General features: G+C 34.4%; 1 protein-coding gene across 1 annotated transcript in view; it reads right to left on the reverse strand.

Moving 5' to 3' along the window:
* Positions 1 to 16325, reverse strand: part of LOC120502186 (adhesion G protein-coupled receptor A3-like) — a 255064-nt gene that overhangs the window by 143772 nt on the left and 94967 nt on the right. The window contains exons 4-6 of the mRNA XM_039709368.1: positions 15021 to 15092; positions 7273 to 7344; positions 6329 to 6492 (exon numbers count right to left, since the gene is read on the reverse strand). Coding sequence (XP_039565302.1) covers positions 6329 to 6492; positions 7273 to 7344; positions 15021 to 15092 — 308 coding nt within the window. The remainder of the gene's footprint in view (positions 1 to 6328; positions 6493 to 7272; positions 7345 to 15020; positions 15093 to 16325) is intronic.

Here is a 16325-nt window from a genome sequence, read left to right on the forward strand (position 1 = left end):
AACCAGTGTTTTCTTGCAATGTATTTTACATAGAAAAGGAAACTTTTAATAATAATCTATGTGAAAATATATATATTCATAATTTTAAAACGTGAATGAGATCGTAGATATTTAATTTTTGGCACCACATGAAAAAAGGAATTTCAAATCTCACTTCTTAACCAATATCCCTAACACAAGATAGTTGACAGTACTCTTAAAAAGTGACACAGATGAAGGCTGAATGCATTCAGTTGATTTAAGCTTAAATTTAAATGTTGAAAACATTCTTTCAAAACCAAAATTCCCCATTATTTGGTTTTTTTTTTTCCTTTTTCAGCATTTTAAAAGTACATGTTTCTTTCAAAGTTCTTACAATTGGACAGTAGATACTGACTTACTCTTCTAGGAATGATGGGGAAACAATGTGCAATTACATCAGGTAAAATTATAAAGACATTTCCACAAATACAACATCTAAAACAACACTATTCCATCACTGCTGAGAAAGCACTTAAAGCCACACTATGTTTTAAGAATCTATGTCAAGGAAAAAGAAAGCTGCTTCAAAATATGAAAGTACTTTACAGAGGAAGTATAGAAAAGAAAATATTCTGGTTTTTTTTCCCAATGGTATTACTCCAATTGATTTTAAATGTCTTGAATGTTTCAAATTTTTTTGCATTTTAGGTAAGATTCCAAAAGGGAAAAAATTACTTATAAAAATAGACTAGGAAGCAGCATGTGGCCTGAGAGAAATATACTCTAATGTTCTCTGATATTTAAGCATAAGAAATGCAGATTAGAAAATGTGACAAAAGATAGGTAATGATGAAAGTACTTCCTACCTTTTTAAGAAATTTAATCTTAAAATGTACAAGAAATATCTTAAGAACATAAATAGAATTAATGCATATAATTGTGACTTTTTTCTTATTTTTGCTTTGCACAAGTTTCAATGTGAACAGGTATGGAGCATCAGAGCAAAAAGCACCTACATTTTAGCCTGACTCTGCTCCTTTGGGGGAACAGATACTCTGATTCTCAGTGAAGTGAAGCAAACTACAAAAGACAAGGTGCTGGTTAAGTACAAACAATTCCCTAACAACTTTATCTCCTCCCTTCCAATAAATTATTCATATTTTCTATGAAACATTTAAAGAATTTTATTTCAGAATACAGAAGTCAGAAAAGGATTTACCTCTTTGATTTTGAAGTACCCACTCTAAGTAGGGAGTCTATGATACCCCAAACCCCACATTTCAATAATATTTTATGAGCCAGAACTTGCTAATTTCAGTCATGAGTTAACACTTTAAACTGAGGTAGTTTACAGAATTCAGAGACTGAGTTGTAATTCAAACACTGTTGGACACTCACAACTCACAACTATTATCTTCTTTTCTCATCTCTATTTTCAATAGGATGGATTTTTATTCTACTGCAGTGTTAACACTTTTCTCAGCAGACAGCTCCCTAAGGCATGGCAGCAGCCTCACCACACATATCCTACACAGACAAAATTCCAGTCCTATTTTAAGTGCTCACTCTTTACCATCCCCGGTGAAAGTCCAAATTGACTATGAAAGCTTTTAGTAAATTGTGGCCCAACCCAAAGAATTTCTCACTGTAAGTTTGATATAAATACTTAGAGTTCTATGGATCACAGCCGACAGGCACACCACCCATGGACAGAACACACATTTTGGCATAATGCATATTTTCAAAAGAATTTACTGTAATAACCCCTCTGTGAAACACCCTACTGTTGATTTCCATGAATGTGAAGCACACAGAGCAACAATTCAAACCAAGCCTCTAGGTACTGAAGCTCTGGGTATTCCACCTCTGAAAAACAGGCTCCTGTGACTCGTTTGTGGTAGATGAGATGGTACCTAAAAACCAGATGCTATCTCACCTATGTCAATACAAGAAAGAATACAAAATACTCAGCTGAGATATTTGTTTTGTAATTTGCCGTTACTCTGTGCTTTCCAATTCTATTTCTACCATATTTTCCCCTGTATCCTCAATGAATGTATCTAAAATTTGTGCTTTTAAGTGTTTCCTTTACATCTGAAATTTCTTTGCTGAGGATGGTATAAGGAGAACATGTATTAATACTAGCTTTGTTAATTGTTTCCATTTCCTAGTTTTAATTATTACAATGGCATGGGTTTTTCAGAGATGTGCAGACTATAGGTGAATAAATAACGCTGTGTCTTAGAACTTCTTGTAACTCTTGTCCTACAGTCCTGTGTTGAAGCAGCTCAACATGGAAAGAGATTTTCTCCCATTCAATTCAACACAGATAATAAGGAAGTGGGAAACAGAAACATTCAATGCAGAAGCATAATAAAGAGAGAAGCAATCGATTTGTTTCTTCCAAGGAAAAGACCTGTGCATAGTTTTACATCAACACAGAGAAAAAGGGTAGACACAGTTTTTGGGGATTACCTTTAGCCAGTGTCTCATATGGGGGGACCAGATGCAAAGAGACAGAGCAAGCTCTGCTAATGTGGCCCGAGAGCCACCCAGGATTGTTTAAGATTGCTTTGTGGGGCAAGATTCTTTATGGGGCTTTCTGTCAGACTGTCTCACAAAACGGTTCGGAAAGGGAAGAACAGCTGCAGAAAAGATAAAGACAGCTACAGGAAAAGGAAGGACAGCTACAGGAAAGATCAAGACAGCTACAGGAAAGGGGTCATGCAGCAGAACCAGCTTGCCTGCAAGTGCCGTGATACAGTGATGTGAATGTATGCACAGCAAACCATCTGGCTGAGTAGAGCAAAATCACTTGAAAACAATGTAGACTATTCTGTGCATTTAGATTTCCTGAGAATCAAGATACTACTTCTAGTTCTTTGAACCTGCCCGCTTTATAGGTCCATGCAACCATATTGCGACCAAGATTAGACCAGTAGACCACAGAAACCAGAAAAGCTATTGACACCAGAAAAGAACAAAACTTATGTACTAACTGCATGAAAAAATCCATAATGATAAAGAATTAAAATGTAATTTATTATGTATTAATGCAATAAACTCTAAGCAAAAAAAAACCACCAGATTTCTCAACATCTTTTTATATTTTCTTTTTTTCTTTTTTAATTAACAGAAGGGAATAATATGTTCTCAATTACTTATTTACAAACATCAGTAGAGCATATGTATATATTCAAAACCCAAAATTTTAATTTGCAGGAGATGTGTAAGAGAAACAGCACTGTGTCCCAGGAGAATTAGATAATTTTCTTTGTGGAATAAATAAATAAATAAATAAATACATAACTGAATGTCTTAAGGCACCATAAAACTATTTCTCTACTTTGACCTTTACAATATTTTTTGTGACATTCAGCAAACATTTTCAGCATTTTAGTCAAAACATTTATTTAAATATTATTGATATTATGTCAACTATTTTCTAACTTCTAAATAAAATCTAATTGGAGGAAAAAAGAAAGTCAGCACTTTTGCAAACATCTGTTTTGATGAGTCAACATTTTTTAACAGAAAAGCACTCCATCACAGTTATATGTCAATTGTAATTTGCAGAACAACTGAATAATTTTTACTTATTCATGCTGTTTCAGTAACATTAATACAGTTTTGAGAGTGAGAAAATAAATTATAATATCTCATTCATCAGTATAAATAATCAAAACCCAGCTTTAGGAGCAACCTTTCATAATCCCCTTAAGACAAAAACTCATATGGGTCTTTCCTGAGTGAAGAATTTTGCAGAGAATCCATCTCTGCTGGTGATGTGAGCCAGAGGAAATCAGAGACTCCTATCAGAACTCAGCACTCATATCTAGGAAAATTAGAAATTTATAGCACTCATATTCAGGAAAATATAATTTTCCTCCTGGAAATTGAGTATCTTGTATTTGGAGTCATGGAGAAAGAGTAACAAGGCACTGCATGAAGCCAATTTCACACATTTTTCAGAAAGATACTCTGTCCATACCATTATGAATTCACCACAGTTCCACATCTTTAAGGCAGAAGACAAGGACAAAACCATACTTTGTCATTAAATTAGCTTTTCAGCCTTATTTCCAACATTGCGAAGAATTATTTTATAACCAAACAATTCTGACAGTTGGAGAACTTTTTTTAAGAAGATTTAAGTAGCTCTTAAAAGCTGTTAGTAAAATATGCAAGCAGAACCTTGGGAATTCTAAAACTGTGTAGTTACATAGCTCCTAAAGCAGGACCATGCAACTGTTTTCAACAGGAAACTTACTACTCTGGCTATCATAAGTAGATGTGTGAGAAAGATTTGCCAGGAAGAAATCCAAAAGATTAATTTTTTCTCACCTCAACATATAAAATAATCTAAAAAGATGATGGCAAACTGTTCCCTATAGCTATTCAGAGTCCACATACTTTGACTTTTTGGTTCATTCCCTAACTCCCCTGCAAAACTCTTTGCCACTTCTCTCCTATTTTAATTTTTTCCCTTTCATTCTTCTTTTTTTTTTGGCTCATCTTGTGACTGTGATATCTCCTGACATCTTTTAGCATGTAGAAGGAAATCAGTGTCTACAAATACCTGACAATACAGATGATGTTCACATGAAGGAGTTTTTAATTTTCAGGTCACTCAATATTTTCTTTAAGATATGTTTAATTTGATAAGCTATGTGCATATTTCAACACATATTATTTATAAATCATCCTCAATAGCTACTATTATTTTGGTGGCAGACAGCCTTCTATTATGCCTAAGCTCAAATTAACTTACTGAAAATGAAATTGCTAAATGTTCTGGGCACTGTGAGCTACCCAGCAGATACTCTGAGCACCATGAAATACCTGGCAGATATTACAGAGCTGGTGGAAGGCTCAGCAATAATAACCACTGAAACTCTCTGCAGATATTGGAAGCAAAGTCAAGCTACTGGCAGTCGTTACAGCCCTTGTGAAGTGTTCTGTGGAGATTGTAAATAGGAGTGAGAACTAGATGGCCATTATAAATTCTATATCAAAGGCCTGATAGGGAATCCTATTAGGAATTAAATTATAAAATTCTGAGATATTGCTTTCATTTCCTCTGTAGAATTCAGAGATTTATATTCACGTGTTACCTGGAAATACCAATTAACAGTCCTTAATCACTCTTCTGATCATTCCAGCACTTTCAGAAGAACTACTTTTCCTGCTGGGCAATGGATCTCTATGAAGATGCCCATGCTGGCTCTATAGAAAATGGGAACTTAATATTTGAAGAGCACTGCAGAATTTAAAATGTTTGATAATGCAGGCCACTGGAAATGTCTCTGCCTTGCACTCACAAGAATTCACTCCATATTTGCCTCCAGAAACCTATCTGAGTTTCCTTAACAATTTACCTTAACAATTTACAATTAAAAAAAATACCATCTCTAGGTAGCATTCACATCCTTTCACATTTCTTCCAACCTATAAACATCTGTATTTGTGGTTAAAACCAATTCTCTATATCACTCCAAGCAATTTCTGACCTTCCTCCTGCTGTTAATATGTTTGTTACCACACACATCAATCTTCTTCTGGTTGTTAGAAGAAATGCGTGACTCTGCTGTTTGCAGAAGTCATTAGCAAAGCCACAGGCTCAGCAATTTTTTGTCATTCAAGCATATCAAAGATTCAAAGATTCTGAAATTCATCAACTATGTGTGAAATTAGACTTTTGATTCTGGAACCCACCAGCATCATCTCAGGCAGCAATCTTTTCTCTGCAGCGTGATGATTTTAAAAATCTCTGGTTTAATCATTGCTAGACAATGCCCAGTGTGAAATGAGTTTTCTTTATCTTTTTGCTTTCTCCCTCACACCATATTTATCATGTTTTTGATGGTGAAAAATATCCAAAAAACATTTCTTCTCTAGATCTCCAAATACAGAATTCACCTAACTGAAACTCACTGTAAAAATTCTTTTCATCCCCAGGAAGCAGTGATAAAATGCATAGTTACAGGTTGATAAAATAAAAAAAATACAAGAATTAAATTTTACATTGACTGTCAGATGCATAACTTGAAAGAAACATTATATAAACTCCTGTAGGAATCCTCAGTTTATTGAGGAATACAATGTAGAACTAACATCATAGTTAAATGCTCTATGTCATAATTGCATGTTACTGAATACATTGCAGAATAGTGGTGTTCTAGGGATATGAAATAAGAAATTTCTATTTTTTTTCTGTTCTGTTTCATTCTCAGGTGTATCTTCTGTGTCACACACCTGTCAGATTTATTAATTTTTATTTTGCTTTTTTTGCATGATTTCTGGGTTTTTTTGATATTTTCTCTGGATTCCACTTCAAATTGTACTACTAAATGAGAGTACAACTCACCACAGATCAGCTGGTTTTCCTTCAGGTTGTAAAGTGACAGTCCATGTAAAGCACTGGGGTAAGCACAGACTGTTTCCTCTGCTATTCGGACCGAAGCATTTCTGGCCCATTGCAAGACCCATTTCAGGTTACAGTCACAAATCAGTGAATCAGTGTTGAAATGTCTACAAAGGCAAAGAATGACCACAATTGGTAAATATGCAGTTTCCATGAACATAATTTCTTCTGCTAGATTCAGATTATCCACTATATAATTATTCTAATTCCAAAGAGAATTCTAGATTAATGCATAACTATGGATGTATTAATTCAAAGACAGTCTGAGACAACCAATACACATTGTCCCACTGTTTATTACTTTCATAATATTATGCAAAATTCTGGGTTTGGTTCCAGGTCAGCATCATTGGCTACTGAAATAATTTTGAGTCTGTGTTACTCAAAATAGAAAATCACACTATAACATGCTTTTATTTCTAAAAACCCCTCTAAGTAGAAACATTCAGTATACACTTTGAAATCTTAGGCAAGTACAACTTATATCAATAACTGGGAAATGCTAGTATAATTCCTGGAAAAATATTTAACATTACTGGTTTTATGCAATTAGAGGTCCAATAAAATTTAATGCATGAAACCATGGAAAAGTGTAAGATTATAAAGTTAAAAAATAATAATTTAAAAAAAAGTATTCTAGTCAGGAGGACCAGACTGCGCTAGCCAGGAATGGGGTTGAATTGTCAGTGCAATACATTTCCCTGCAACAGATAAAGGTGGCAGCTCATCAACAGTGAGACAGACATGGAGAACAAAATACTGCAGCTTTTATTTTTAGAATGTATCTCCAGAAACAGCCCTGCTTGAATTCATATTCAACGCTTCTATGTTTATTCTAATGTGTTTCTGAAGTATTTCAGATTACAAACAAAAGGAATGATACTCACAGGGCTTTCAGAGCTAGCAGCTCAGAAAAAAGTCCATTCATGAGACTTGAAAAAATATTCCCTGACAAATTCCTAGGGAAAAAAGAAGCAATTTACTGTTGGTTATAACAAATACAAGAAGAAAAGAAAATTGTTATAGAATATAATTTTTCCAATGCTAATTAAAAAGTTTTGCTTTCTTGACAACAGTAAAAACATATTTAAATTTGGTGCATTGTCTTTTGGTTTTGGTAGGTGACAGTAATATTTTAATCAATTCACACACTCTTACTTGTTTTATTTCGACAGCAGAAATACTTACAATTCATTTGGTCTCATAAAGAGGAACACTTCTACATATTTAAAAGAACAGAAATTAAGAAGAGAATATTCTAGAATTTGAGTGAAAATATTAATAAAATAATTAGTCAATGAGACCTATATTGTATTTTTATTGTATAGACAGAATGTCACTTCAAGTTAAAAAAACAAAACCAGTGTCTTAATTTAGTAATGTTAATTTAGAAATGTTCTAAAGAATTCAAGCAATTCCTTAAAACAGTAATGAGTTTTCAAAGTGACTACACAAATAGTTTTATTACAAAGGACTTTAAACACACCAATTTTTCCCATCCTTAAATTAGGTCATTTCCATTTTAATTACTGCTCTACTCTTGTCTTGATGGCTGAATGGCTCAGGCTGAATACTTGCAAACAGAGGCAATTCACTTTTACATAGCTTAACAGTATTGCTCTGCCAGTGCCTTAGTAGTACAAAAATTAAATGCTTAATTGTCAAGTAATAATGTCTTATTCTATACCCATAACCTAAAAATTATATCCAAGATTAAAATTTCAGAGCATATGAATTAGCTACTTATGAAATAGTGACATATGTTCCTTTCTGTCCAGTGCCTGAACACTAGGTGTTTGAATTCAAAGTTGGTTACAAAAATACAGTTATCAGGAAAACTTCAGAGCTCTTCACAGGAGATATGTTGCAGATATATGAAAAAAAAATAGACTGTCAAATAAAATGGTTTTATTACTTTTTCTTTAAAAAGGATGCTGTTATAATTATTAATTTTACTTCTCTTTTGTCCACGAAGTAAATAACGTAAGCTAAACTGAAGAGTGACATTCAGATCAGGAGCAGTGTGCTCACAGTGAGGGATCTGTCAAGCTGCAAGAGATCTGAACCAGGTAAGGAACCAAAGTAAAAAAGATGAAACTTGAGAACCCTGCTGTCTACTGAAACCTGCCCAGAAATCTGTGGATCAATGAACTCAGGTAAGAAGAGAAAATATTGCTAATTTATAAATTAATTTAAAACACTCTTGAAACAATAACAAATATCATTTTTGCATACAACTGAACACTGTAATAAATCTTAGTAGTTTAAAACAAAATTCTGGTAATAAAAATAAACTGGCTCAGCAACATCAAGTGAAATTATTGAGTTGATATAACTGAACAAATTTTTAAGATTTTATTTAACATGGCACCTTTATACAATTGTGATAGAAGAACTTTCAAGTACCTTTGATATTTTGGATTTGTCAACAGGAAACCAAAGCGATTGAGCATTTCACAGACACATTTAACCTCTTAAAAGTAGATGGACCTACATATATGTTTTTTGGATATAAGGCCTGACAATGCATATGCTGCAGCAGGTCAGTGAACTGAGACATTAAAAAAATCAGAAATTGATAACCCTGACATTTACACTGAAGTAAATCAGAAGTGGTTCCAGTAATATGAAAGCAGTTACATGAGTATAAACTCACTGACAGAGGACAGTCATAAGTCCTGAACTGATGGATGGGGAAAGCAGCCTGCCCAGTCCTGTCCTTTGCCTTGCCCCCTGCAGTACAGGAAGTTTTCCAGTCTGATGCAAATCCCAGGCTCTCCCTTGAACAGCTTGCCAGGCTTCATATGGCAAAACAAACAGAGCACCAAGACTGAGGTTTGGTAATTCCATTTGGATTGAAGGGAAGTTTTATGTCTGGTCAATATTTTAGGAACTAGGGAAGTCACTGCAAGTCACTTGCACAGTGTACCTAGGAGGGTTCAGCTGATGCATCTGAGCATCTGCCAGAGGTGCTCATTTGGTGTGGATGAACCCATGAGCTTTTGGTCCTACCAAATTCACCAAGACCAAGGCAGAACTGACCTACACTGAACTAAACTAAAAATTCCTGACATGTGTTCCATTGACAGAAGACTGTAACTTCCTATAGCACTCCTTTTTATCAAGTGCTGGAATAATTGAGTTCCTGACAGTGACATCAGCAGAAAGCCAGCTATTCAACTTTTCATACTCTTCTGGCAATGACCTGGTTTGAAGTTTTCATATTACTACTAATAATTAGCAGACTAGGATCATGTTCACAAGGCTGTGTAAATCAAAAAGCAACACATTTCTACGTCCAAGAAACATAATTACAATATTTGGATAATCACCACTGGAAATAGATTGTTCTTTAACAAAAATTTCAGAAATCTTCTCAAATCACCCAAATAACTCATGCGTTTCTGAGCTGATGCAGCACTCTGTAAATACCTGGTTTTTAGTGCACATAATTTGCATTTTATATTAAAATATTGTCAAATATATACTGTTGTAAAATTTCTCCATTTCAGATACCTAAAACCCCAGTCTAGCTTAATTTAAAAGGATATTTATTCTAAAAATAAATACCTAATTTAGAATTCTAAATTCTATAACATCTCGTTTGCAAATATTTCAAATATAACAAATTAATGCTTTCCAAAGCTCATAGCACTTACTATGCCATTCTTACTCCATTAATAGAAAGATGTGCTTTCAGTTTTATCAGAGATAAAACATTTCAGACTTACTAAGAAAGTCCTCAACTTGTTTTTTCATATACCAATAGCTGTGCTTTTACAGAAATTAAAGCACTTATGTCAAAAGTTTCAATATAAATGACAAATGCCACAAAACAGTCAAAGAGAGTTACATGTGTCAAAGTACCATTTGAGGCAGCATATAGATAGAGGCAGAAGTATATGAATATGAACAATCCTTTCCTCTTAAGAGTAGCATTAAAAAGCAAAAGTCAAATGCAACAGTCAAAGATTGATCTGTGAAAAAAAAAGAAAAAAGAAAAGTGGGATAGGAGGTGTAAAAAATGACAACAGAAATACAGAGAGGTCAGGTTACATTCTGTATTTCCTTATTTGCTGAAATGGGGCTGTTTGATTAACTGTGTTAGTATTTTATTTGATTTCTGGCAGCATACAGAGTGATTAATTGGTGAAATGACTTCAAGTCACACAAGATTTTGCAGTATAATATTACCACAAAGCTAACTGCTGCTGATGATTCAGAGACAGGATGAAGAGTAAATCAGATATAGTTTAATCAAACAATTGGAAGCAATGATAGAGTTTGTTTTGAACCTCCAAGGGAAGATCCAGCAGTAGCTACTTGTTGAAACAGATTTCAGGCTGCAACATTTTGAAACCTGAAAAGATAATGTATGAGGGAATAAATAAATGAAGTCTGGTACATCAGCACAGTGGCATCATCCCAGTATTCCACAGCTCTTAATACTTAGATGAAATATAAACAGAATTAATATAGATAGCAGCTCCATCATCTAGCCAAAATATATTTGCATACTTAATTCTGAAACAAAGCACTGAAACATTGGGTCCAAAGGAGATTTGGAAGATTTGTTGCATTCAATTATGTCATTCCTAATTAGAATACATGTACCTCATCACAGCATAAACACAGCCAAAGGGTAATACATTAGCCAAAAGAGGTAAACTAGTATCTTAGAAGATGTAATAAATCTACTCTCATACTGAGTCACTGCCAGCTGCATCTGTCCTATGACGTCAAAGCATTTTGAAATAATTTTACAGAGTAAAAATCATCAAATCCAAGAGGGTGTAAAAATTAGATCAATCTCAAGGAACATAATCAGAAGTCACTGGCTGCAGTAATTTCAGGGCCTGTATGAAATTTAAGGTTTCATTAGTTAAGGTTTCATTAGTAACTTCAAATTCAATTTCTGTTCCCTGACATACATGTCTTGACTGCAATGGAGTAAAAGTCTTCTCTACATCATCAAGAGACTGACCATTTCTTGTGGTTTCTGTGTGTCTGAATGTTTAACAGCAATACAAGATGATACTACTAATTCATTTTTTCTTTAATGGAGAATTCTGTAGGTTGTCCTGTTCTAAACTAGACTGCACAAAACCACCAAGCCCACTGAAGGGTGTCTGCATTGTCCCTGAAAGCCCAGGCAATCCTCATCCTTTTAATGAAGCATTTAAGCTTACCTTTACTGTACTCAGTTTAGATTTATGCATCACATCATTGGGCTATATCACACTGTGTTAGTTTGGGCCTCGAGCTAATTTTTCAGCTCTAACTCCATTTTTTTATTTTCAAACTGAATTATATTTACAAGATTGAGTGAAACACACTGTTATTTTGTTTCACCTGGCATTTGTGCTTGTAAACAGTACAAGAAAATCCCATATTTGTACTTCACAGAAGGCACATGAAAAGATTTATGTCCTTTGCTCTTTCCAGTGGACTCACGGCTCTCCCTACTGGTTTTGATAACAGCTTGCAAAGATGCTTCTGTACTTCATCTCTGCTAACACAACACAGGAGAGCTCTAATTACCAAATCAACAACTACATAAATCAACACATATCTATACATCATTATATTTCTCCTTCAGTAAATGGCTGTGAAACCAGTTCCATATTTAAGAACTTGTCATCTTTTCCTTGTTACAAACACTGATGCTGCACTGAGTAAATTCTTCTCCATAACCTTTCCAGAGAACAGCTTTCTCATACCCCTCAAATGGCAAGTAAACACAATTCAAAGGTATCAGGAGGAACAGAAAGGTGACCTATTGTCTTTTAAACCTGTTTAAAAACTATGGTTCTTCATAAACTTCCAAGGCAAACAAAGCTACAGTGGTAGAAAAGCACCAGGCAGCATCAGCTTGCAGTCCACTAACAATGACCACTTCTTACAACACAGGCAAATTGAGATCTCAGTCCAAATAATTAAGACCAGCATTAAGACATTATATGAGATTTCTGAGCTCAAGAAACATATGATACTCTGAATGGCAAGGGACAGCTCCTCTTGGCTGGGACTGTGGCTGTATTTCTTCACAAAATACTCAGTGACCCAACAAGCGTGGTAGTACTCTTGACTCTGGTTTGGTAAGGAGGACAATCCCTGCAAGGCAGCTGTAGTTTTTGATATAGCAAATGTGAAATTTTCACTTCAGATGAAAGGATAAGGTAGACTAAACTATTACTAAGCCTCTGATTTTCAAAGCACAGACTTTTGAAATACTACTACTAATAAAACAAAGTAATTAATAAAGCACTAGGCCACATAGACTACAGTGCAGGATGAACCTATTTATTAGGTCAATGGTAGAAAGGCAATTTAAAATCCAAATAAGAAAAATGTAAGATAGACTAAATGGATTAAAAACCAAATCATAAATTTTGAAAAAAATAATTCAAATTTTTAAAAGGTCAAAGAACTGGAGAGAAGATAACAGAAAACACTTAGCAAAGTGATAGGAAGAGTTTGAAATTTGGAAAGTATGCTAAGACATGGTGCCAAAATACTACTCTATTATAACTAAGAGATTATTAAAGAGAAGGTATTGTATACATCCTAAATATTCACATTACTATGATTTTTAAGATTAAAGATCTCTTTACATGATAAACCATTTATAGCCATGTATTGATTTTTTACCAACATTTTTTTGCCTTTTTTTTTGCCAACATTTTTTTTCCATTCTTCTTTCAAAACTCGCTTATAAAATAGATAGAGGCCAGACTAAGAGGTCTCCAGTTACCAGAATCATAATTTTTTCACTGAAGCATGAACACCATATCCACAAAAGCGTAAAGGACCTGGTGTTAATGCATTTACTGTAAAACAAAATAAGATAATGGACAAGATGGAAGGGAGGGGAGTAAGACATTACTGATGCTCTGCAGAAGTGGTCTTCTGAGTGGATGCATTTAGAGGTTTCCACAATGACTCTGCCTCACACCATTAAGAGAATGTGACTATGAAATCTGGCAATAACAAAACCAAAGTTTGGTCAAAATTAAGAGAACAAGAAGAGATGAACCTTAAACATGAAAGGACTTGTAATTCATTAAATAAGATTATTCAATATGAAAAATGTTACTAGGCTGCCACTTGGGAGATACATTTAAGATATATCTTATTCAAATATCTGCGATAAACTGGGGCCTCAGAAGAAAAACGATACAGCAAGCTCTGGAAACACAGCCATTTCAAAATAAAAGTTAGACCCACGAAAAGACTGGATGCAAGAAAATACAATGTTAATGACTGTGTAGAGGGAAGTGGTGTGTCTTTCTTTGGTCCTTAGAGATCAGAAAAAAATTGCCAATGCTGGGACAGATACTGAGGCTACCAGAAATTGCAGGTATATAGCAAGCCTGTACAGAAAGAAACTGTAATGGTGTGGTTTGATCAGCCCAGTAACCACAGGCAGTCAGCCTGCACATTGTGCCTTTTGCCAGCATCTCTGGCATCAGTGAAGGGTGTGGAGATACACTGCCACATTCTTTCCTGGGCTTCAGAGAAAAGGGATGGTACAGCCAAACACTGTCACAGACCAGCTGCTGTGCACTCTCTGGGAACAAATGTCTGTTCTTTGCCACTAAGTGACTGGTGTTCTGTACTGAACTTCTACTTCACTTTCAAGATGGGGTCTTGCAGATTTGTGAATGGAAATTTCAGATCTTTCTGAGAGAGCATGGATTTGAATAGTTTCTATTGAGTCTTTTCCTAGCAACTAGAAACACATTCCATTTAATAACATGACTTCACCATTTTGAATTAAACATACCTTCCGAGGTAATCTGGCTTTATAGCCACATGTTTACTGTGCACAGCAAAAGCAGAGATAGAAACCCTCAATAGGTGAGCTGGGTTTGCCTAATTTGGCACATCATCTGAGATGAGTAAAAAGAGGGGCAGGTTGCACCTGTTAATTACATGCTTTCAAGGCTCTTCCCATCATCTGTTCTCATTTGTTTTCATCAGAGAAGACCTGGCATAGTTACTCTCATTAAAGGGATCTGTAAGTGTGCCAGACTTCAGCCTTTTACCTGATGTTATCTTCACCTCTTGTTATCTTTCTAGAAAGATTTGCCTGTTTGTCCAAGGAAAGGCCATAACTGGCTGGAGAGGATGAAAAGAAAGTATGAGATTTGTCACATACTATAGGATGACTATACTATGGGATGCAGTATAGGAATTTATTTCTCATTCAGGAATGGAGGCAGATCAGAATGAAGATACAGGACCCTCCTGGGCTCAGCCAAATGTCCATTTAAACCAGGATTGTTTATATGAATTTTCTCTTTCCCCGCCAGGAAATTTACAGCCAAATTACTTTAATTGTTTCTTAAATATGCAAACAGAAATTTCAGGTTTAGCCTCTTTTTAATGTGGAAATGAAATTTAATTCTTTGCATTTCTGATAGATTTTACAATTGAAATAGAGAAAACATCTTTAAAACATCAAATCAGAATCAAAGGCTCAGGACATAGGCATTTTAGTACAAAACCAACAACCTTCTTATAATGTAATTTTATTGCCAACTGTACTCAGGTCAGTCATGTGACAGTTTCTTATGTTTAACATAAACATAAGATTTCTTATGTTTAACATAAAAACTGGTGTTATACTCACAGTTTGTGAAGATTATTAAGTCCAACAAACATTTCTGGTGTTAGGCAACCAATTCTGTTATTTGAAAGATCCCTGAAACAGACAAAAAATCCCATGAAGCATTGAGTTTGTCTTGTTTATACACACACCTACGTAATCACACAAAGCATTTATATTTTTAATACTTAAGGAGTTAGAGACAACTGAGAAATAAAACCTTTTCCCATAATGTAACATAACTGAATTAAATAGATTAAATAACTTTTATATTAACATTATTGAGCAATAATCCACAAGTCCTACTGTGACTTCTAATTACATTAAAATGGGTTTTTATATATATGGAGTAAATAAAAGCAAAATAATATTACAAATATACAGAATTTTCTTGATCTGAGTTATTAGCACCTGCAGTTTACAACTTAGGAAGAATACTATGCATTTTGTTCCATGCAATATTCAGCCAAAACTGACTTGGTTTTTTTTTCTGTTTACTCATGTTTCATCTCATTAACAGCAGCCTTTCTTGCTGAAACCACAGAAACCAGAAGGCAATTAATTTTTGAGCTAGCGAGGTCAGTTTTGATAGGCACTTGGCAAGCTCTTTAAGAGCAGCACTGTGGCTTTCTGAGAGTACAAACAGTAAAAGGCGTTACATTCCATAACTTTTGCCTGCAGAAAGTGAAGAAATGTTTTCTGTATAAGCTATCCTTGCAACATAGTGTACAGGATGCTTGCAGGAAGGAGATAAAAACAGGTATAAGCAATAATATGTGGTAAAAACATGAATAATGCCCCTTGGTAGATTAGAGTTTGATTTTATGTATTTGGTTTTCAACCTTGACCCAAATTTTCCTTCTCACCAAGTACATTTAAAAAAAAAGAAATTGCAATTATGCAAGGATTTTAAGTGATCATGCAGCCAAGAAAAATGTTAAAATTTATCTGAATGTATTTTTTGTTTTAGAATTAGAGGTAGTTTTCTGATTCCTTTACTACATTGTGCAGATTCCATATTTTCTACTGATACATGAGAACACTACAGTAATCAAAAGGAAGAATAAATGTTGCAGTTTGACAAATCCAGTTACTGCTTTCGTGGGAACACATTCAATTAGCTGGAAAATTAAGGCAATCTCTTTAGAGTTCACTATGAAGTTGTCTTCTATCTGACAAAGAATATATTGTTGTGCAAGTATATGATGAAACTTCACATTAGAATGAAAATATTTCTTAAATGCTTGTCAAGGATATTAAATAAAGAACAGCTGAGATAATACTGAGGATACAATATAGTGCATTAATTTAATGTTAGCATTATTCTTT

The sequence above is a fragment of the Passer montanus genome, unplaced genomic scaffold (assembly GCF_014805655.1).
Source record: "Passer montanus isolate IOZ18808 unplaced genomic scaffold, ASM1480565v1 scaffold21, whole genome shotgun sequence".
In the NCBI taxonomy this organism is placed as follows: domain Eukaryota; kingdom Metazoa; phylum Chordata; class Aves; order Passeriformes; family Passeridae; genus Passer; species Passer montanus.